The sequence below is a fragment of the Abramis brama genome, assembly GCF_963993115.1.
Source record: "Abramis brama genome assembly, chromosome: 4".
NCBI lineage: Eukaryota > Metazoa > Chordata > Actinopteri > Cypriniformes > Leuciscidae > Abramis > Abramis brama.
The window spans coordinates 4,190,348-4,213,176 of NC_139966.1; the positions used below are offsets into that span (position 1 = coordinate 4,190,348).

Here is a 22,829-nt window from a genome sequence, read left to right on the forward strand (position 1 = left end):
TACTGAGATAAGTAAAAATCGACTGAAATATGTTGAAATAAAATGTATTTGTATAAGCAACGTTTTAAACTGCAAATTAACATTTATATTTCTTATAATAAAAACGAAAGGCCTATGTTACAGACATCTGAAAGACAACATTTCGTTGACTAGTTTTGGATAGATTATACATTTTTACTGTAAAATATCTGCCACCTGAAATAAGCTTTTGTTTGCCAATTTTTGCTCATATGTTAAATAAAGTATATGTTTTGTCAAAAATAAAGTCATCAAATAATATGTTATAGTGTTTGTTCCAATGTAGCTTAGGCTATTATTCAAAGTAATGAATCCTCAACTTTGAAATATGTATGATAAAATGTATACTTTGGTTTTTACAAAGAAATATTACATTTGAATTGTTGTTGTAATTGTAACCCTTTTAATAAAAAAAAAATATTTACAAGGTAGATGTAAACAAACTATTAAAAGGTAAATATAAGCCTTTTCTTTAAATCATTTTTATTGTGTTTTATTAGTGACAAGTTTGGAGAGAGGATACATATTCCAAAACTGAAAATACAGTATGAGAATGAACTCAGTGACACACTTGAATGAAAGACTCATTAAGTATGCAGCCCCATTATGCAGGGCCATTGTCTCCCTGGTGTGAATCACTAAATATGCATGATGGTGTTGGAACGTTGACGCCCACTCCGCATATGGCCTTTCCAAACAAAAAGTGTCTTGCAAAATTTAAATCAATGTATTGCTGTATGTGAATGATAAGGCAGGATGGTTTTCACATCATTTTGAAGAAAAAACTCTAGGCGACAAAATGCATTATTCAGAAGTCTTATGTACACATATTTAGTATGTGTTTTGTGGCCTTATTTCAGAAACTTTAGTTTTTAGTTTGTTCAATAACCATGCATAAACATTATTCGCTCAAAAATACAAACATGTATATTCATGTTGCTCACATATTATGATAGCCCTGTTTGTGCTATATAGAGTGTAATTACACCTTTGCCATTAATATGTTTATAAGCAACTGAAAAAAGCACAAATGTCAGGGCATGTCAGAACATCTCAAGGACCCAAAAACACCTCAGACCCCAGAGGGTTAATGATATAAGTAAAAATATAATAAATATGTAATATAGAACACCTATTTAGATAAATACTCTCTATAGCTCTTTTTTTTTCTTGCCAACTACATGCTATAGCTTATGTTCATTAAATGGCTTTCCTGAGGTAAATGTGACATAATTGTTCTCCAGCTATGTTATTGACCTCTTCACGCTGATGAAAAACACTGATTGATCGATATTATGTATGAGGAATATACATTTCGGTAAGTTGTAACGTTACTGTATCTTTCAACAGTGTTCGTGTTTTTTTACTAGTAGGCCTAGAGATGATCGGTTCACGTGCCGCTAGGGTCACGTCACATTTACAAGCGTCAAAACGGTATTTATTGTTTGAATTTCGTAATAAAATTGACAGAATCTGAGAGCTGAGATTTTTTTTATATCATAAGTAACCTGCTCTGTCTAGTCTGTCGGTCTCCGTGTCCTCTTTGCTTCGCTATTGTTCTGTGCATGAGAAAATGGATGTGTGGCGTGAGAGCGTGTGAAAAGTGTCAATTGCGTGAGTCTCACGGTGAATGCGTGAGAGTTGGCAGCTTTGCGACGCGTACCGTTACGGGAGGGCCGGCCCAGCTATCGGTAGGCGCCGGCTGTGCCGCGGTAGCCTGCCTGAGAAAACGTTTTGGAAAAGACGGGCTCAGGACCCAACCAACTCTATGGGAAGTGAGGGGAGAACTCCCTCAAGTCAAGTCAAGTCAAGTTTAATTATATAGCGCTTTTCACAAAACAGATTGTATCAAAGCAGCTTCACAGTATTAAATTAAAAATAAAACATCAGTGTTTGTTTCTAGTGGAAAACGTCCACGTTTGGTAATGCTGATCAATAGTATTGTTGATTGATTAATTCAATTAAATATCCCCAACTGAGCAAGCCAAAAGCAACAGTGGCAAGGAACTGAAAAACTTCATCAGGTGACCTAATGGAGAAAAAAAAAACCTTGGGAGAACCCAGGCTCAGTCGGGGGCCAGTTCTCCTCTGGCGTTAATGACCTAGAGGTCGGATTTAACTGTAAGATTAAAAGTATTATATGAATGCCTGGGTGAAGAGGTGCGTCTTTAATCTAGTTTTAAACTGGGAGAGCGAGTCTGAGCAACGGACAGTATCAGGAAGACTATTCCAGAGTTTTGGAGCTAAATATGAAAATGCTCTCCCTCTTTTGGTGGACCTAGATATCCTAGGTATGACCAAAAGCCTTGAATTTAGTGATCTTAAAGAGCGCGATGGATTATAGGGCGATAGAAGATCCGTTAAATAGACTGGAGCTAAGACGTTTAGGGCTTTATAAGTCAGTAGCAATACCTTGTAATTAATACAGAACTTTATAGGTAACCAATGTAGTGATGTTAAAATCGGTGTTATATGATCATATTTTCTTGATCTAGTAAGAACTCTAGCGGCGGCATTTTGGACTAACTGTAGCTTGTTTATTGAGGATGCAGGACAACCGGCTAATAATAAAGCATTACAGTAATCTAGTCTCGAGGTCATGAATGCATGAACTAACTTTTCTGCATCAGAAACTGATAGCATATTACGTAGCTTAGCAATGTTTCTAAGGTGGAAAAAGGCTGTTCTTGTAACATATGAAATATGATTTTGAAAAGACAGGTTACAGTCGAGTATAACACCCAGGTCTTTTACTGTAGAGGATAAAGTAACAGGACATCCTACTATGTTAAAGTTGTAGTGAGCGAGGTTTTGTAGGCGGTTTTTTGAACCGATAAGTAGTACCTCTGTCTTGTCTGGATTTAATAAAAGAAAATTGAACATCATCCAATCTTTTATATCTTTAACGCACTCTGTCAATTTGGATAATTTAGCGTTTTCATCCGGCCGTGATGAAATATAGATTTGAGTGTCATCAGCATAACAATGGAAACTAATTCCATGTTTCCTTATAATATTTCCAAGTGGCAGCATATATATTGAGAATAGCAGAGGGCCTAACACAGATCCCTGCGGCACTCCATAGTTTACTGGAGTTATGATCGATTTTTCTCCATTTAAATAGTCAAAATGGTAGCGGTCAGATAGGTATGATCTGAACCAGCTTAAAGCTTGTCCTTGAACACCAGTATAATTTTGTAGTCGATCTAAGAGTATTGTATGATCTATAGTATTGAACGCAGCACTAAGATCAAGTAAAACTAGTATTGAGATACAGCCTTGGTCAGAAGCTAAAAGTAAATAATTTGTGATTTTAACGAGCGCAGTTTCAGTGCTATGGTGCGGTCTGAATCCAGACTGAAACTTTTCATAGATGTCATTTTCTTGCAAGAAAGAGCCCAGTTGGGCGGACACAACTTTTTCTAGTATTTTAGACATAAAAGGTAGATTTGAAATGGGTCTATAATTTGCTAGATTATGTGGGTCTAATTGTGGTTTCTTAATGAGAGGTTTTATAACTGCCAGTTTAAATGTTCTTGGAACATGACCTAAAGATAAAAATTTGTTAATAATATTGAGGAGAGGCTCTTCCACTATATGTAACACTTCTTTCAGTAGTTTAGTGGGTATAGGATCTAATAAACATGTTGTTGGTTTAGATGAAGTGCTCTTTTTGTTCTATAGTTGTAAAGCACTGTAGTTGTTCTTGCGGGGTGATAATTGAGGCTCACATGGTACAACCCATGCAGCGGCTGCGCGCTGCAGTGTCAGAATGCAGAGCGTGTAGCCTAATGTAACTAATGTGACAAATGTGAAAAAAAAATATATATATTTCCTCGACCGGCCCAAAAGAGAAGCGGCCGATTACCCACCCCGGGCCTGGCTGACGCAAACACATACCTCTCTCAATCAAGTAGAATGCAGACTGAGAAAAGAACGCGAAAAATCAGTATATGATCTCACATCCAATAGAGAGTGCACTTACATAACAAATTACTCTCCCAATACCTATAAGCTACCGTGACATGACTGAACAATACAATATTTTGGTGAAATAAACTCACAAACAATAGAAAATAAAAGATGAAAGGTTGCAAAAATACTTGTCATTCTTTGACCTGTTACATTGGCAATACATGAGAACTACAGACCGCCAATCTCCAAACTGCCTCTCATGTCAAAGATTTTGGAGAGAGTTGTTTATTCCCAGCTCTACCCTTATCTAAATACATTTAACATTTTGGATACATTTCTGTCTGGTTTCACATATGTTGCACAGCACTGAATCTGCATTATTGAAGGTCACAAATTATATTCTGCTTAGTTCGATACAGTCAACAATGATAGTCTTTTAATGTATGGTGTGCATGCAGGGGACAACCCTCCAGTGGTTTCCATCCTCTCTAAAAGAAAGGACATTCTCTGTGAATTTGGGAAACTTTTCCGGCTCAGCTACTATGTAGTGTCCCTCAGGGGTTAACTTTGGGACCCCTGTTATTTTCATTGTATATGCTTCCCCTTAGCTTTATCTTTCAGAAGTACATCATATCCTATCATTATTATGCCGATGATTCCCAATTTTATTTCCCAGTGAGTATAGACAAAAATTGCTTATCTGAAAATGCCTTAAATTGTTTTAAAGATGTCAAACATTGGCTGGCTAATTGAGAGCAATTAAATGAGAGCAAAACTGAAGTCTTGATCTTAGGTTCCTTCTTGTCTCGTTAACCTGGCCTAGCTGTCCAGTTAGGCCCGTTATCGTTGAACTCACAAGATCATGTGAGGAACCTTGGAGTGATTTTTGACTCTCTACTTTTCAATAAGCAGATCAGTGCTGTTGTAAAGAGTAGTTTTTACCATCTGAGATCAATTGCTAAAATAAAAACTTTCCTTTCCCTTACTGACTTGGAATTTGTGTATGCACAATTTGAGACACTGGCTCGGCAGACGTGACCTGAACAGTCTCTGGATCGGCAGATGTGCTGTGTCTCCTTCATGCATGTAGTACTGCCACTGCATAAAAGAGGAAGACAGCCCTCTTTACCGTGGCAGGACTGATGGTGGGCAGCTCCGAGATGATCTTCGAGATGACAGCGGACTGCACGGGAACGACCTCCTGGACGACAGCGGGCTGCACGGGAACGACCTCCTGGACGACAGCGGACAGTACGGGGACGATCTCCGGGATTTTAGGGAGACAGAAAGTCTTCCTCCTCCTCCTCTGCCGTTTCTTATGGCGAGGTGCAGGCTTCGGGCTGGACAGGACCAGCGGCAAAGGGAGCTCTGGGCTGTTGACCGCCATGGCCTCCTCAGTCTGGCGGGCCCACAATGCCAGGCACTGAAAAATGTTCATACGGGGGGGGGGATCTCTTCAACCTGTGAACTCCCCCTATGGGCGGTTGGGGAAGATCCACGAAAGTCCATACTGCTGGATCTATTAGTGGACGGAGTCGTTCTGTCACGGAACACACATGGGAAATGGTAAGATCCATTAGCAGTATATTTATTGTTAGGGCAATCCAATTCTTTGTCATCCATGCAAAGGTCAAAATCAAAGTAATCAGAATCATAGTCATCCATGCCAGGGTCGAAATCCATTAATCAGTCCAATAAACAATAACACAAAATAAACAAGAACCAAAACAAGAACAGGCGAGAAACAGACTTTGGAAGTGTAGCATGACATTCAACAACAACTCCGTGACAAACACTAACCAGACAGGCTATAAATACACAGAAACTAACAATGTAATGGGGAATAGCTGCGTGCAATGATGAGTGATGAGAACAGACAAAGGATCATGGGAAATGCAGTTCTATAAGTAAAGGTGAACGTATGGGGAAGAGACCTCTAGTGGACACCCGAGGAAACACAAACCAGACACTGTGACAGTATCTCTACACTGGCTTCCAGTGAAATTCAGGGTTGATTTAAAATTTTTTACTTTTGTTTACAAGGCACTATTGGTCTCGCACCCAAATATATAAGTGACCTTTTACACCCTTAAGGCAGGCATACACCGTGCGATTTCAGCAAAGTTACCTACTCAGACTGAATGAGTAGATCTCATGCGATGTAAAGCCAAAGCTCACGTTTTATGTGCTCACACTATACGGTCCGATCATCGAGCTGTGACTTCACTGCTCACACTATACGTGTGAAATATGTGCGATAAACCCCCGTTGACGGGGTTGCACCAATAGACCATGATATTGTGTATCCAGAGATATTGTCAAAACAAGCATCAGCTATCAATATCAAGAGGATTTAGCATTTTCATTTTTTATATAAAATTATTATTTGTATTATTGTATTATTATTATTATTATGGAAAGTCTACTTTTATTATAAAATGTATAATTCATTTGCCATGCAATAATTTCATCCATGCATATTGCCATGCAATAAATTCATAGCGCATCACAACATAACTGACATGCTGCGAGGATAATACAAGATTACATAGAATCTTACTCCTCCTCAGTGTATGCCCAGACTCTCCAACTAGAGCACTCAGGTCTTCTGACCAATTGCTATTGACAGTTCCTCGTTGCTGTTATAAATCTAAGGGTGACCGTGCCTTTTCGGTGAAGGGTCAGAAATGATGGATTAGTCTTCCTTTCTATGTGAGGTCATCTTCCTCGCTAGCCATTTTTAAGTCTTCTTTAAAAACATATCTCTTTTTTTTGGCATTTGAATAGATCATGAAATGGGTTTTTGAAGCTGATAGAATGTATGATGTTGTATTTAAATGTGTTTTTTTATTCTTACTTGATCTGTAAAACACTTTGGGTCAACTTCTGTTTCTTTTTAAATGTGTTATAAAAAATAAAGGTTGACTTGACTTGATCTGAGAAAACAGTTTAAAGACTCGTGTGAAAGTTTGAGTCAGCAGGACTCATCAGTGGCATCTGGTTCCTGTAAAAAACAACAACAAAACAACTGTGAACAAGCTGATATCAGGAGCAACTACGGCTGCACAATTAAGGGGGGAAATCTGGCTAAACTGTGGTGAAAATTGAGATTAAACATTCACAAAAAATGATAAAGAACACCAGGTTTGTTGTGCCTACTTTTAGGGTTGCACAATTTGGCCCCAAAAAATGGATGCTTATAGATCAATATGACTAATAATAATTATTATGATTAATATTAGTAGTAGTACTAAATAAAAAATATATATAAAAAATAATTATAATTGTAGTAATAACACCATTTCATTATTATAAAATTACAGTATTTAAGAATAAATATAATATAGTAATAATAATAATAAGTTTACCTTTACCTTTATTTTATAGGAAAAATACAGGCAGCCTATAACTATAAATAATTAGAGAGGAACACTTAAGAAACAACAAACAAAAAACAAGAACATATGGTGACAGGGAAAACTAAGCAGAATATGACAATGAAACTAAACAAGACAAGGTTGTGACAGGCATCTCCTTCACACTGACATTCAAACAGGTCTCCTTGTTGACGATTCCAAGATGGCGGTACTTTTGACATACCTGAATCAGCCGAGCTACATCTACTGTACATATCTATGGTTGGCGACCCTAGCTGTGGTGAATGCACAGGTAAGTGCACTCCCTCAGACAAAATGTGCAAGTGTAACCAGATGAATTTCATGAGATTAAAAGATAAAAAATCTTTGTGGAAGTTTTTTTTTTTTTTTGAAAATTATTTTATGAACCATTCCTTCAAAAATAGGAAGTGTTACAACCCAAACCTGATGAACTTCAGGTTTTAAACAAAGACACCAGAGGACTTCATTTCTTAGCAGACGAAGACAAAAAACATCCAGGTAAGATTGAAATGTTGTTACAAAATGTGAATGTGCTATCAAAAATATCACTGCACAGATTCAATATCATTTGAAGGAAAAATCGTCTCAGGTTACGTTTGTAACCCAGTTCCCTAAGAGGGGTCGGTAATGACATTCCCATAGTGTCAACGCCATGACAGCATCTAGTTCCCCTTTCAGGGAACCAGGTTACAAGCATAACCTGAGGCGTTCCCTTTCGAAGGGAAATCAACGCTGTCATGGCATTGACACTATGGGAATGTCATTACCAACGCTGCCACACTGAGGAAGATTGCCTGCCCAACAAGGCTGTGTAATACTGACACAGACAACTGTTGAATGCAGACATGACTTGGCAAACCCTGAAGGACCTGTGACCCTGGGGTTGAGCCCATGTCCATACTGTAAGTCCTGAGTAATGTGTGCGGAGAGGGCCAGCCGGCTGCAGCACAAACCTTATTTAAGGGCTCACCCCTAGATAGAGCTATAGAAGATGCTATACTCCTTGTGGATTTCCAGAGGCAAAGCCATTACGAGAGCCTCATAGGACAGAGCGATAGCATCTATAATCCAGTGGGACAAGACACTGCTTGGTGACTGTGTTACTAAAGCAGACCAGAAAACAAGACAGGGGTAGCTGCAGGTTGGAGCAATGAGCGTGCAGAAAGGAGGTGTGCCGACAGGTCAATTGCTACATCAGAAACTAACCCTGCCGCACACCTTGGCCGACAACTTTCACGACCAATATTAAAGACCCTTCTCCGCGCCCCTACCATTCGGCATGCCCCAACCTTTCTTAATGCTCGTTACTCCAACCTGCATATATCCACACTTGCAAAAAAACTGGGAGAATGTACGCCACTGGCCCGACATAAATCCTAAGAGCCTGGACTGGATATAGTAGATGCAGTCTCTCTATTGCTACAGCAATTCATGCGGCGAAGGGAAGTACGACAGGGTGGCCGATTACAGGAGGTGTGCAAAATAGCTCTGATCATACCTGGGGGAAAGTCTAAGCAGGAGGAAGCTACTGACAGGGCCGACAGATCTCCTACTCTTTTGAGCAATGTCAATGCAAGTCAAGTCATCTTCATTTATATAGCGCTTTTAACAATGTAGATTGTTTCAAAGCAGCTTTACAGAGATAAACGTATAATTTATGGTAACAGATTTGTTTTGGCTTTATAGCGGTTCTTTAATAAAGTTATTTTCCAGCTAAAGTTAGTTTTGATTGATTTGCTTCCGTCTTAACAATTATTTGTTAGGGCCGCTAAGACGACACCATCCTCTCTATACAGACTTTGACGTGTGAGAAACGCTGATGGCGTTCACATGCGCATTAAGAATTGGTTCTATAGTTATGTGCGTTTGAATATATGTGCGCAGGTTTGTAATTCCCCACAGACCAAGCCTAAACAAAGTACCGGGTTTTCCCTACCAATTTTGATATAGAATTTTATTTTATTTTATCACTTCGGGGTAGGTACGCGAAACGAATTTTCCCAAAAATGCTTTATCTGGAGTGGTAAAGGGATCCTCCATAGGGAGAGACTAGTTGGCACTTCAGCACTGCGTTGTCATCGGGTCCAGGCGAAGGTCCTTCGTCAGATCTGGATACGGCCCGGATCCGGCAGGCTGCGGGAAAACCTCGGGATAAACAAAGACACTAAAATTAGCGTAGATGCCATTCTCATGATGTAACGAGTACATCAGGATTTATGGGAAGTGTTCCTGGTTCCGGCTGACCTAATCTATGCAGCCTAACATTGAATTATAGAAGTCTATAATGTATTATGTGAATGCTAGGTCAAAGAGATGTGTCTTTAATCTTGCTTTGAACTGACAGAGTGTGTCTGCTTCCCGGACAATGTTAGGAAGATTGTTCCAGAGTTTTGGTGCTAAATAAGAAAAGGATCTACCGCCAGCAGTCGATTTTGATATTCTAGGTATTATCAACTGGCCGGAATTTTGAGATCGCAATAGACGTGAAGGACTATAATGCGTTAAGAGCTCGCTCAAGTACTGCGGAGCTAAACCATTTAGTGCTTTGTAAGTAATCAGCAATATTTTAAAATTGATGCGATGTTTAATAGGGAGCCAGTGCAGTTTTGACAGAACTGGGCTAATATGGTCATACTTCCTGGTTCTGGTAAGAACTCGAGCTGCTGCGTTTTGGACCAGCTGTAGTTTGTTTATTAAGCGTGCAGGGCAACCACCCAGTAGAGCATTACAATAATCTAGCCTTGATGTCATGAACGCATGAACTAATTGTTCCGCATTTGTCAATAAGAGCATATGACGTAATTTAGATATATTTTTAAGATGGAAAAATGCTTTTTTACAGATACTAGACACGTGACTTTCAAATGAAAGATTGGTATCAAAGAGCACACACACACACCCAGGTTCCTAACCGACGACGAAGACTTAACAGAGCAGTCATCAAGTGTTAGACAGTATTCTAGGTTATTACGTGAGGAAGTTTTTTGTCCAATAATTAGAATCTTTGTTTTTCAGAATTTAGAAGTAGGAAATTACTAGTCATCCAATTTTTTATACAGCTATGCATTCCGTTAATTTTGTGAATTGGTAAGTTTTGTTAGGTTTTGAAGAAATATAGAGCTGAGTATATTTGTATATACTCAGATCTAGCTCTATATACTTTGACCTCTTTGATCAGTATAATAGTCGGCATAACAGTGAAAGCTAATTCCATGCTTCCTAATGATATCTCCTAAGGGTAGCATGTACAGAGTGAACAGCAGCGGTCCTAGTACTGAGCCTTGTGGTACGCCATACTGAACTTGTGATCAATGAGACATCTCTTCATTTACTGCTACAAACTGATAACGATCAGATAAGTATGATTCAAACCATGCTAGTGCAATTCCACTAATGCCAACATAGTTTTCTAGTCTATTTAAAAGAATGTTGTGGTCAATAGTGTCAAATGCAGCACTAAGATCAAGTAACACTAATAGAGAGATACAACCACGATCGGATGATAAGAGCAAATCATTTGTGACTCTAACGAGAGCAGTCTCAGTACTATGGTACGGTCTAAATCCGGACTGAAAATCCTCACAGATATCATTTCTTTCAAGAAAGGAACACCGTTGTGAAAATACTGCTTTTTCTAATATCTTTGACAGAAAAGGTAGATTCGAGATCAGCCTGTAATTGACTAATTCTGTAGGATCAAGTTGCGTTTTTTTAACAAGCGGTTTAATCATAGCCAGCTTAAAGTTTTTTGGTACGTATCCTAGAGACAAAGACGAATTAATGATATTAACCCTCTGGGGACCAAGGTGTTTTTGGAGCCCTTGAGATGTTCTGACATGCCTTGAAATTTGTGCTTTTTTCAGTTATTTATAAACATGTTAATGGCAAAGGTGTAAAATCACTCTATATAGCACAAACAGGGCTACCAAAATATGCGGGCAACGTGTATGTAGATGTTTGTATTTTTAAGAGAAAAATGTTTATGCGTGGTTATTGGAAAAAATAAAAATGAAAGTGGCTGAATTAAGACCACAAAACACATATTAAATATGTGTCCACAAGACTTTTGTCTAATTGATGTTGTACCTTTGAGTACTGGCTTCAAAATTATGTGAAAATAGTCTTGCTTTATCGTTCACAAAAAAAAATACATTGATTTAAATGGTGTAAAACAGGTTTTGCTTGGAAAGCCAATATGCGAGGGGGGCGTGAAGGAGTAGTTTACACCTGGGTTGTCCCACCCACTCTGCATAATGACTCTGCATAATTAGCCATTCATTCAGGTGTGACACTGACTGAGCCACAATGCAAGGACAATGCCTATATAGAAGAATACTTATATTGACCATTTAAGATTTCGCTTACATCTATCTTGTAAATATGTTTAGCTATTTTATTAAAAATGTTACAATTACAACAATAATTACAATTTCAACAATATTTCAAGTGTACTCTTTCTTTGTAAAAAAAAAAGAAAGAAAGAAAAAAAAGATTATAGGCCTACATTTTATCATATGTATTCATTAGTTTGAATATAGCCAACATTGGAACATCTAACATCTTAGTCTATGACTTTATTTTTGACAAAAATAGTGTGACTAACGCCTGACTAACGTTGTTTTATTGAAATATCAGGGCATATAAATGTTAATTTACGTTGCTTATACAAATACATTTTATTTCATCTCAGTAGGCTATGGCAAAGCAGTTTATTCTTTCACACACAGACACGCGATTCATATTTAGGCTAAACACTCTTTACAAATATGTACCCTTCATTCATCTCACAGAAACGCGAGTCATATTATAGAAATGCGATTCATCTTTTTGCGGTTTACAGGCCTACACTAACGTTATAACGTTATTCCACACTTGAGAAAAGAAAACAGCCTACCTCACTCCTCAGCGCGATCTGCTGCTCATATCAGGAGATATTTCGCCTCATCAGCACTGTGGAAACTTTTCTCCATAAAGGCTATAATGTCTCACTCGCAACCATGCTCGCGACGCGCTTTGTTTACAGCTGATGTGGGGGCGTTTCACAGACTGAAATGGTTCTCAGAATTTGCATTTGAATAGCGCGCGCTCTCCGGGGAGTGGTCAAATTACTGTGAATCATCTCGTAATGAGGTCGACTGGAGTCGCTCTCTTTGTATACAGATTACAGAAACTAAGAATATTTGTTTTTTATATAAATGACTTCAATTAAAAGCTGCGATCTCAAGCTTTATGCCCGTGGGTCTGTTTGCCTGTTTGACTGAATTTTCGCGGAGTTATAGATCATTTTCGAACGCGTTTCAAACGGGAGTTTACTGACAGAGAGAAGGCAGAAATCGCATCATCTTATTTTTTCTTTATTTGTCAAAAAGCAAAACACTTTATTTTTATTGTGAGTATACAGAAAAAAAATAGAAACTGAACAGGATCGATTGATGTATTACACGAAAATGAAAGATCAAAATTAACAGAGCATTTAGTGTTTATTTTCATTGCTAAAAAAAAAAAACGAGCAAAACGCGCGGGCGCGTTTTTGGTCCCCAGAGGGTTAAGAAGAGGATCTATGACCTCTGGAAGCATCTCTTTCAGTAGCTTAGTCGGAATAGAGTCTAACATACATGTTGTTGATTTAGATGAATTTACGAGTTTGCAAAATTCTTCCTCTCCTATAGCAACGAATTAATCAAATTTTTCCTCAGGGAGACTACAATGCACTGCCTGATGCAATACTGTAGTAGACGGTTGCATAGTTATAATTTTGTCCCTGATATTATCAATCTTATAAGTGAAGAATTTCATAAAGTCATTACTGCTGTGCTGCTTGGAAACTTCTGGGCTTGAAGCTTTATTTTTTGTTAGTTTAGCCACCGTTTCAAATATATACCTAGGGTTTTGTTTATTTTCTTCTAATAGGGTTGAAAAATAAGCAGATCTAGCAGCTTTTAACCCTCTGGGGTCTAAGGTGTTTTTGGGGCCCTTGGGATGTTTTGACATGCCCTGACATTTGTGCTTTTTTCAGTTATTTATAAACATGATAATGGCAAAGGTGTAAATTCACTCTATATAGCACAAACAGGGCTACCATAATATGTGAGCAACATGCATGTAGATGTTTGTATTTTTAAGAGAATAATGTTTATGCGTAGTTATTGAAAAAAAAAAAAAGAAAGTTGCTGAAATAAGGCCACAAAACACATACTAAATATGTGTCAATAAGACTTTTGACTAATGGATGTTGTCGCTTCGAGTTCTGGCTTCAAAATGATGTGAAAATAGTCTTGCTTTTTCGTTCACATTAAAACAATACATTGATTTAAATTGTGTAAGACAGGTTTTGCTTGGAAAGCCAATATGCGAGGGGGGCGTGAACAAGGAGTGGTTTACACCTGAGAATACAATGCACCACCCACTCTGCATAATTAGCCATTCATTCAGGTGTGACACTGACTGAGCCACAATGCAAGGACAAAAGATATATTTAGAGGAAGACTTATATTGACCATTTAAGATTTTGCTTACATCTATCTTGTAAATATGTTTTGCTATTTTATTAAAAAGGTTACAATTACAACAATAATTACAATTTCAACAATATTTCAAGTGTACTCTTTCTTTGTAAAAAAAAAAAAGATTATAGGCACATTTTATCATATGTATTCATTAGTTTGAATATTGCCAACATTGGAACAGCTAACATCTTAGTTGATGACTTTATTTTTGACAAAAATAGAATTTCTTTAGTACTTAAAAGTGAGAAGCCTCTCTGAGGCTGACTCTAAGAGCTCAAATGGAGCCTCTAATAATAAAAAAAACTTTCCAGGACCACAGAAAGATCCTAAAAAGGAACTCAGCAATTTTAGATCATACGATTTTCTTGAGGTGGGAGCTCTGGAAGTCAAAAGTGACTCAACATCCTCAGTTTAGAGAATCTACGAGCTGTTACCTTTCAGGGATAAGACCCAAAGTTTCCAATTCTCCAGCCAGAAAGTAAATTGCCCTCTGGGAGAGCAGTTTGGTTTCTGCCCAGAGCAGGAACTGCTGCATCTGCCTGAATAGGAGGTGCAAGCACAGCTCGCTCTGGTAATTGATGTAAGAGACTCTATTGTAAGTTGCTTTGGATAAAAGCGTCTTTTAAATGTGTACATGCAAATTAAGCATTTTATATGATATAATTATACTGACCTGAAGGTCAAAAGTTTAATTCTGTATTTCCTCTGACCATTTTCTTTGCCATGCCATGTGCTTGCTATGGCTTCAGTGCTTGCTTGACCCCATATTGCTGCTTGCATCTTTATTTTAAAATGGATTTCTTCAGTATTAACTCTTTCCCCGCCATTGGCGGAAACTTCCGGCTTTTTTACGGTAGGGGGCATATTACGCATCTCCTGATCAAAACGCAGGTGAAAAAGAAGCAGAAGCATTCATTCATCAACATTAAATATCACATTAATCAAAACTGCCTAATGTTACCGAATGAAAAGTCGACCCAGGACAAGCTATAGGACTTTGCAAGCTTTGAGGGTGTTGACTCAATCTACTCTATCCATCTATGTTTTGATCATCGTTCTGAATTAGATCCAGACGTAGTCTTTGACAAAAATGCGATTTTCTCAGCTTTTTGCTCGAATTGTTGCTTTTTTTTACTTAAAAGGGAATGCATGAAGCTAGAATAAAACCTTTTTTGTTTTTTAAAGCAGAGGGTGTGTTCTTTCTTTTGAAATTTTGCATGTTTGAGATATTCATACAACAAAATATTCTGTGGGTCATGAAAATTTTGTGAAAATGATCAAAAATGCTGGCAGTGGCTGGCAACTTTTTTCAAAAATGCTGGCGGGTAAAGAGTTAAACAGTATTCATTACCATCCATTACATTCATTTACTATCCATTACATTCATTCATTACTATAATTTTGTTAATATATGATAAATATTCTAAGTATAAATTATACCTTTTATTTGTTATTTACTGCAGCCCTGGCATCACAGACCATTGAAGTGGCAGCTCTAGGAAGACCTCTGTTTCCTGGTATGCTGTATGACTGCCGCAAGGATACCTTCATTCCAGGTGCTTTACAAACCTAAATAAATATATAAATAATTACAAGTTTATTTTCCCCTCTTCATCAAATATTGCATCACTAATTACAAATCCTTGTGTAACAACACTATAAAACCTGCATGTTTCTTCAACAGTACATCACTTACTCGTACATAACTTAAAAAGTAATTTCTCATTTCAGGTGTCACTCTGTGGGATAAGAAATCATTGAGAGAAGATTTGGACAGTCATCCACAGCCAAGGACAGATTTGAAGTTCAGTAGCTCCGACTCTCTCTCTAGTAAGTCCAGTCTCCTGGATGTGAGTGCTTCCCTGAAGGCCAGCTTCATGGGAGGGCTGGTGGAGGTGGAAGGATCTGCCAAGTTCCTGCGTGACACCAAATCCTCAAACCAACAGTCCAGAGTTACTATGTATTACAGCGAACGCACAAGATTCGACCAGCTCACTATGTGCCATCTGGGTCAGATCACCTACCCTCAGGTCTTTGACCAGAAAACTGCAACTCATGTGGTCACAGGTGTACTATACGGAGCTCAGGCCTTCATGGTGTTTGATCGGACATTTACAGAAGACGAAGAAAAGCAGGAGATTGAGGGAAGACTGAATGTCATGGTCAAGAATATTCCCCTATTTTCCATTGAGGGACAAGGAGCTGTACAAATGACAGATACTCAAAAGAAAGTGGCTGAGAATATCGCCTGCACATTTTATGGTGACGTCCGCCTTGAGCAGAACCCCACCACTTTCATGGAGGCCCTAGAGGTGTACAAGAAGCTCCCCACTATACTGAAGGAGAATCCACAGAATGCAGTTCCAATAAAAGTCTGGCTCTATCCTCTTTCTCTACTGGATACAAAAGCAGCTCAGTTGGAGAGAGAAATCACCACACGTCTGGTTTCCAACACTGAAGATATAATAGAGGGGCTGGGAGAAGTACAGAGGACATGCAACGACCTCTCCAGAAAAACTCTGGTAAATGTATTGGAAGACATCAAAGAGAGGCTCCGTTTATTTCAGAGCTCATTTAGCATTTACGAAACGGTGCTCCTGAAAGAAGTGGCCAAGGTCTTGCCTGCTATTCGAGGAGGAGAGATGGAGCAAAAGTCATTGGAAGACATCCTAAAGATCCACCACAGCTCCCCCTTTAATGCCGACATGCTTTACCAGTGGTTAGGTCATGCAAAGGCTGAACTTAACCTCTTGAGTTCTCACACCGAGATACTGAAGGGAATCCATACTGAAGACTCAAACCATCTCAACACCATCCTCTTTAATCCTGATATTGATGTTGTGGTGTGCTTGACCTTCACATCTCTGAAGTATGAAGACCCGTATCTCTCAACCCTGAAGATGTTTCTGGATTCTGATGAGTTCAAAGAGCTAGATGTGGGAATGAAACACAATTCTAGCACGTTAGCATCTGTCAGAAAGTGGTTCACTGATCCTGATGTCATCTCAAAGATGAGAGAGAACTTATCTCTTTTCAGAAGTTTTTCAGAGGCTAATAAAGATGAAAAGAGATATCGATTCATTATTTCTGCCATCTCTGATCCCTCCAATCCTGGCTCCTCTATCTATCTGTATGAATCAGGGAAGCTGACAGACACACAGTTCCAGCCTGTGTCGAAGCCTCCTCCACCAAAAGTGATGAAGGTCCTGGAGCACGGTGTGACCCTGAAACTGCAGAAGTCCCCAACTGGAGAAACTGTGAGGTACAGAGTGGAGTACCAGCAGGAGAAAGCAGATTCTGCCGCTGAGGAACAGTGGATTATCAAAAACACCGCTGAGGAAGTCTTTAATCTGACTGGATTGGAGTTTGGAAAGCAGTACTCGATCCGCTACAGGATAGTGGATAAAGTGGGAGTGAGTGAAGCCAGTGACACTATCGGCCCCATACAGTCTTCAGGTGAGAGTTATATGCAAAACATTTTTGCATTAATATATTTTTTTCAAATATATAATTAGCTTCATTCACACAGTCAATGTTTGTATTGATAACAATATTTCCTAACAGGTGTGGCTATTAATAAACGTGTAACGTTGTAAAGTGTTTCCCATTTGAGTGTATATATATGAAAGTTTTATTTCCTTTGCAACTTTAAGGACTATTTGTAACAACATGAACAGAGTATATTATGTATTTGATGTCTAATATAGGCTAGTGTACTTAATCATACCTTGAACAAGTAAAACTTACATTTCTCTGTATGAAATCCAATATGACATTTAAAACTGACATAAAATAAAAAAAAATAACAATAATAAACAAAACACAAAAATAATCAACTTAACACACAAAAACTGTTGACACTTAAACCCACTGTATGATGGCATTTCATACTAGAAGAGTATGAAATGACTAGAAGATAACTCCACATCAGCTACAAAAATTCACCAACTAACATTCAGAAATGTCCTGTTGCTTCTACATGTTTTCACTTCTTCTTGAGACTCTCTGCCATCATTGTCTGACTCCGGTTTGAACATAAAAGGCTAAAAGTTTTTGAAATTTTCCGTGCATGTGTGTGTGAGGTAAAAGGACACACTTGAGCTCCGCCCCCTGTGCCGGGAGCAGCAGCTCATTTGCATTTAAAGGGACAGACACAAAAAACAGTGTGTTTTTGCTCACCCTCAAAAAGAGTCAATTTTAACATGCTATATAAGAATATCTGTGGGGTATTTTGAGCTAAACCTTCACATACACACTTGGTTTCTGGGCAGAAACCAAACTGCTCTTCCAGAGGGCAGTTTACTTTCTGGCTGGAGAATTGGAAACTTTGGGTCTTATCCCTGAAAGGTAACAGCTCATAGATTCTGATCTCTAAACTGAGGATGTTGAGTCACTTTTGACTTCCAGAGCTCCCACCACAAGAAAATCGTATGATCTAAAATTGCTGAGTTCCTTTTTAGGATCTTTCTGTGGTCCTGGAAACACATTCACACTGTTACAAAGTGGAGGACGCAGTAAGATCCATTTGCAGCTTTATTAGAATATTTAACAGGCAGGGTAAATCAGGGGCAGACAGAACAACGGAGGTAATCACAAAGCAGAAGTCGATAACAGGCAAGGGTCGAGGCAGGCGGCAGGAATCACAGTCCCAAAGAACAATCCGGGTCGAGACAGGCAGCAGAACAATCAGAGGTCGATATAACAGTCCGAGTCGAGGTAGGCAGCAGAAGAATCAGTAGTCGATATAAACAATCCAAGGTCAGAGATCGTTCAGCAAACACGGGGAAAACGCTCAGAAATTGTACGCCGGGGCAATGCAATACTTCGCAGTGAACTGAAGAGTGACAGAGGTTTATATGGGTGTATGTGAATGAGCTGCAGGTGGATGAGATGAGTGTGGATGAGCTGCAGTTGTATGTGCAATCAGTCCCAGGTAAGCGACATGATGGGAAGTTGAGTTTGTGATGTGATCAGTCTGGTGTGGAGTGCCCTCTGGTGACTCTCAGAGGCACGCCAGCTGGTGATCGTTACACACACATACACACCACCCCTTTAAGAATTTAAGTGAAATCAGCATTTAAATCCAAACATCAATGATGCATTTTTATGATTTAACTTATTAATAAAATGTGGCTTCCATGTATTCACAGAAATTCTAATAAGCAGTAGAATTATAATACAGGCTAATTCAATTATTGAGCATGAGACATTTATTGATCTATTGATGTCTCTTTGAAAAAGACTAATAAGGAGGTTGAGGTTTCATCCAAGTCTTATAAAGCGATATGATTACTTTGTATGATGAGCAAAGTGAAATTTAAGTCCTATTCTCTTTCAAATCAAATCTGTGCTCAGTTCATGTCTGCAGAAGCCAAATCAAATATGGTGACATGTCAATAATATCAAACCCTCAACAGTGGCTGTGTCAGGTTCTGGGCTCTGTAAACAGCAGAGACATCTCTAAATATCTTCTGTGTTGGAGGATTTCTGCATGTGTTAACCCTCAGGGGACCACTGTGTTTTTGGGGCCTTTGAGATGTTCTGACATGCCTTGACATTTGTGCTTTTTTCAGTTATTTATAAACATGTTAATGGCAAAGGTGTAAATTCACTCTATATAGCACAAACAGGGCTACCATAATATGCGAGCAACGTGTATGCAGATGTTTGTATTTTTAAGAGAATAATGTTTATGCGTGGTTATTGGAAAAAATTAAAATGAAAGTTGCTGAATTAAGACCACAAAACACATATTAAATATGTGTCCACGAGACTTTTGACTAATGGATGTTCTCCCTTTGTGTTCTAGCTTCAAAATTATGTGAAAATAGTTTTGCTTTATCGTTCACAAAAAAAAATACATTGATTTAAATGCTGTAAAACAGGTTTTGCTTGGAAAGCCAATATGCAAGGGGGAGGAGTAGTTTACACCTTAGATTGCATAATCTCTGCATAATCTCCCCACCCACTCTGCATAATGACTCTGCCTAATGAGCCATTCATTCAGGTGTGACACTGACTGAGCCACAAGGACAAAAGATGTATTTAGAAGAAGACTTATATTGACCATTTAAGATTTCGCTTACATTTCTCTTGTAAATATGTTTTGCTATTTTATTAAAAATGTTACAATTACAACAATAATTACAATTTCAACAATATTTCAAGTGTACTCTTTCTTTGTAAAAAAAAAAAGAAAAAAGATTATAGGCCTACATTTTATCATATGTATTCATTAGTTTGAATATAGCCAACATTGGAACATCTAACATCTTAGTCTATGAATTTATTTTTGAAAAAAATAGTATTTTTTTTGCAGTTTAATACGTTGCTTATACAAATACATTTTTTTCAACATATTCCAGTGGATTTTTACTCATCTCAGTAGGCTATAGCAAAGCAGTTTATTATTTCACACACAGACGCGCGATTCATATTTAGGCTAAACAGTCTTTACAAACATGTACCCTTCATTCATCTCACAGAAAGGCGAGTCATATTATAGAAATGCGATTCATCTTTTTGCGGTTTGCATAGGCCTACACTAACGTTATTCCATAACGTTATTCCACACGTGAGAAAAGAAAACAGCCTACCTCACTCCTCAGCGGAATCTGCTCCTCATATCAGGAGATATTGCTCCTCATATCAGCACTGTTCTGAGGAATCGTTTCTCCATAAGGTAGGCTATATTATGCCTCACTCGATCGCGACGCGCTGTGTTTACAGCTGATGGGCGTTTCACAGATCTTCAATAGTTCTCAGAATTTGCGTTTGAATAGCACGCGCTCTCCGGGGAGTGGTCACATTACTGTGAATGATCTCTTAATGAGGTCGACTGGAGTCGCTCTCTTTTTATACAGATTACAGAAGCTGAGAATATTTGTTTTTTATATAAGTTACTTCATTTAACAGATGCGATCTCAAGCTTTATGCCCGTGGGTCTGTTTGCCTGTTTGACTGAATTTTCGCGGAGTTATAGATCATTTTCGAACGCGTTTCAAATGGGAGTTCACGGACAGAGAGAAGGGAGAAATCGCATCATGTTAATTTTTCTTTATTTGTCAAAAAGCAAAACACTTTATTTTTATTGTGAGTATACAGAAAAAAAATAGAAACTGAACAGGATCGATTGATGTATTACACGAAAATGAAAGATCAAAATTAACAGAGCATTTGGTGTTTATTTTCATTGCTAAAAAAAAAAAACGAGCAAAACGCGCGGGCGCGTTTGTGGTCCCCTGAGGGTTAATGGATGCAGGATCACTTTCTCTTGACTTGATAATCACACTCTTCATGTCTGTTGATTTCCACAGCCACTGATCCCAAGACCAGGAGTGACTTCCTATATTGTAAGTCAGAAAACAAGCAGAGAAACTCACAGAGTGTGTTCATGTTCTTCCTGTAGACGCTGAAAGACAACATGACAGAAGAGTTTAGAGTTGATCATGTGAATGATGATTAAACTGCACTGAGACACTGCTGATATACTGAACATGAAGAGTTCAGCTACATTAAAAGATCAGATTCATAACTCCTGATTCTGGTATGTTTTCTCTCCATCAGATTCCCATCAGCTCACTCTGGATCTGAACACAGTGAATAAATACCTCCACCTGTCTGAGGGGAACAGAGTGATTACTAACACTTTCCCAGAGCTTCAGTCGTATCCTGATCATCCAGGCAGATTTGATGCGTGGGAGCAGGTGTTGTGTAGAGAGAGTATGAGTGAACAACACTCTTACTGGGAGATTGAGTGGAGTGGGATTGATGCTGTGTCTATATCAGTGTCATATATGAGCATCAGCAGGAAGGGACGAATAAATGAGTGTAAGTTTGGATCTAATGATCAGTCCTGGAGTTTGGACTGCTCTTCCTCCTGTTACTCATTCTGGCACAATGACATAGAGACTAAACTCCCTGTAAAGCCCATCAGCAGGAGAACAGGAGTGTATGTGGATCACAGTGCAGGAACTCTGTCCTTCTACAGCGTCAGCGGAGACACAATGAGCCTCATACACACAGTCCAGACCACATTCACTCAGCCGCTCTATCCAGGGTTTAGGGTTTATCCTGGATCATCAGTGAATCTGTGTTGATGAATGAGAATAGCCTGATGAGAGCTTCTACCCATAATGCTTTGAGCTGCATGATAAATCAGTGACAGTGAGATGATGTTCTAGAGTCTCTTATTGTCTCATTATTACATTACACAGCTGAACTTTTGTCAGTGAAATATCATGTCAGAATAACTGTGTAATAAATCCTCATATAGACATCAGTGTGTGTGACGGTGTGTATCTCTGCTTTTCTCAAGCTCTGTTTGTGTTGATGAAGATCAGCTTCATTTAGTTTCACAGTAGTTTCACATCAATCATTTATAAATCATGTAGAAGTAGGATTTGTTAAACATATTTTAATCCAGGTGTATTTAATGCACAGCAAATTTCTGGAGTTGAAAAATCCCGAGTTAGGCAAAAAAGTGCGAAAGAGTTAGATTTTTGGAGTTTATTTTTTAACTCTGAATACAGTTTGTGTTATGGGATACTCCCTGTTTGTGTTGTATTTTGGAGTTTATTCAATTGTGTTCAGAAGCGTGTTTTAACACTACATCTGGAGTTAAATATTAAGAAGTGCGCCACACGATCGAGTCACGATCATGGTGCAGCACAAGGCCTAATGGATCCGCCGTGAGGTATGTAAAAACGTATTTATTAACAAAATAATATCGCGAGCAGGCGGGGGCACCCCCGTTTTTTCTGCGCTGAGCAAGCAGGTACGAGTCGAAAAAGATGGATAAAGCAAAAAAGCTGTCGGGACTAAAAATAGAAAAAGAAAGAGGGAAAAGGAGATGGCATGTCAATTGATGCGCCAGCAGCTAAATAAGTGGATGGTCAAAGGCATCAGGTGGGATTTAAAGTGTGACATCCACGCATGTAGGCTAGGAGATTCCCGGTGGGCCGACGTGCTTTTTGGGCCGATACATCTAATA

General features: G+C 38.6%; 1 protein-coding gene and 1 long non-coding RNA gene across 3 annotated transcripts in view; both read left to right on the forward strand.

The window, feature by feature from the left end:
- Nucleotides 1–22,048, forward strand: part of LOC311081588 (stonustoxin subunit alpha-like) — a 37,647-nt gene extending 15,599 nt beyond the window's left edge. The window contains exons 1-7 of one of the 2 annotated variants that reach the window (XM_084112130.1): nt 5,375–5,499; nt 7,490–7,602; nt 7,736–7,829; nt 15,301–15,393; nt 15,569–17,293; nt 21,154–21,189; nt 21,404–22,048. In XM_084112130.1, coding sequence (XP_083968256.1) covers nt 5,490–5,499; nt 7,490–7,602; nt 7,736–7,829; nt 15,301–15,393; nt 15,569–17,293; nt 21,154–21,189; nt 21,404–21,936 — 2,604 coding nt within the window. In that variant the 5' untranslated portion in view covers nt 5,375–5,489 and the 3' untranslated portion in view covers nt 21,937–22,048. Of the gene's footprint in view, nt 1–5,374; nt 5,500–7,489; nt 7,603–7,735; nt 7,830–15,300; nt 15,394–15,568; nt 17,294–21,153; nt 21,190–21,403 lie in introns of those variants that run through there. The other variant, XM_084112131.1, reaches the window with a different exon arrangement.
- The window catches only part of LOC311081600, a 444,005-nt gene that overhangs the window by 405,326 nt on the left and 15,850 nt on the right, over nt 1–22,829 (forward strand). The gene's annotated exons all lie outside the window — the stretch shown is intronic.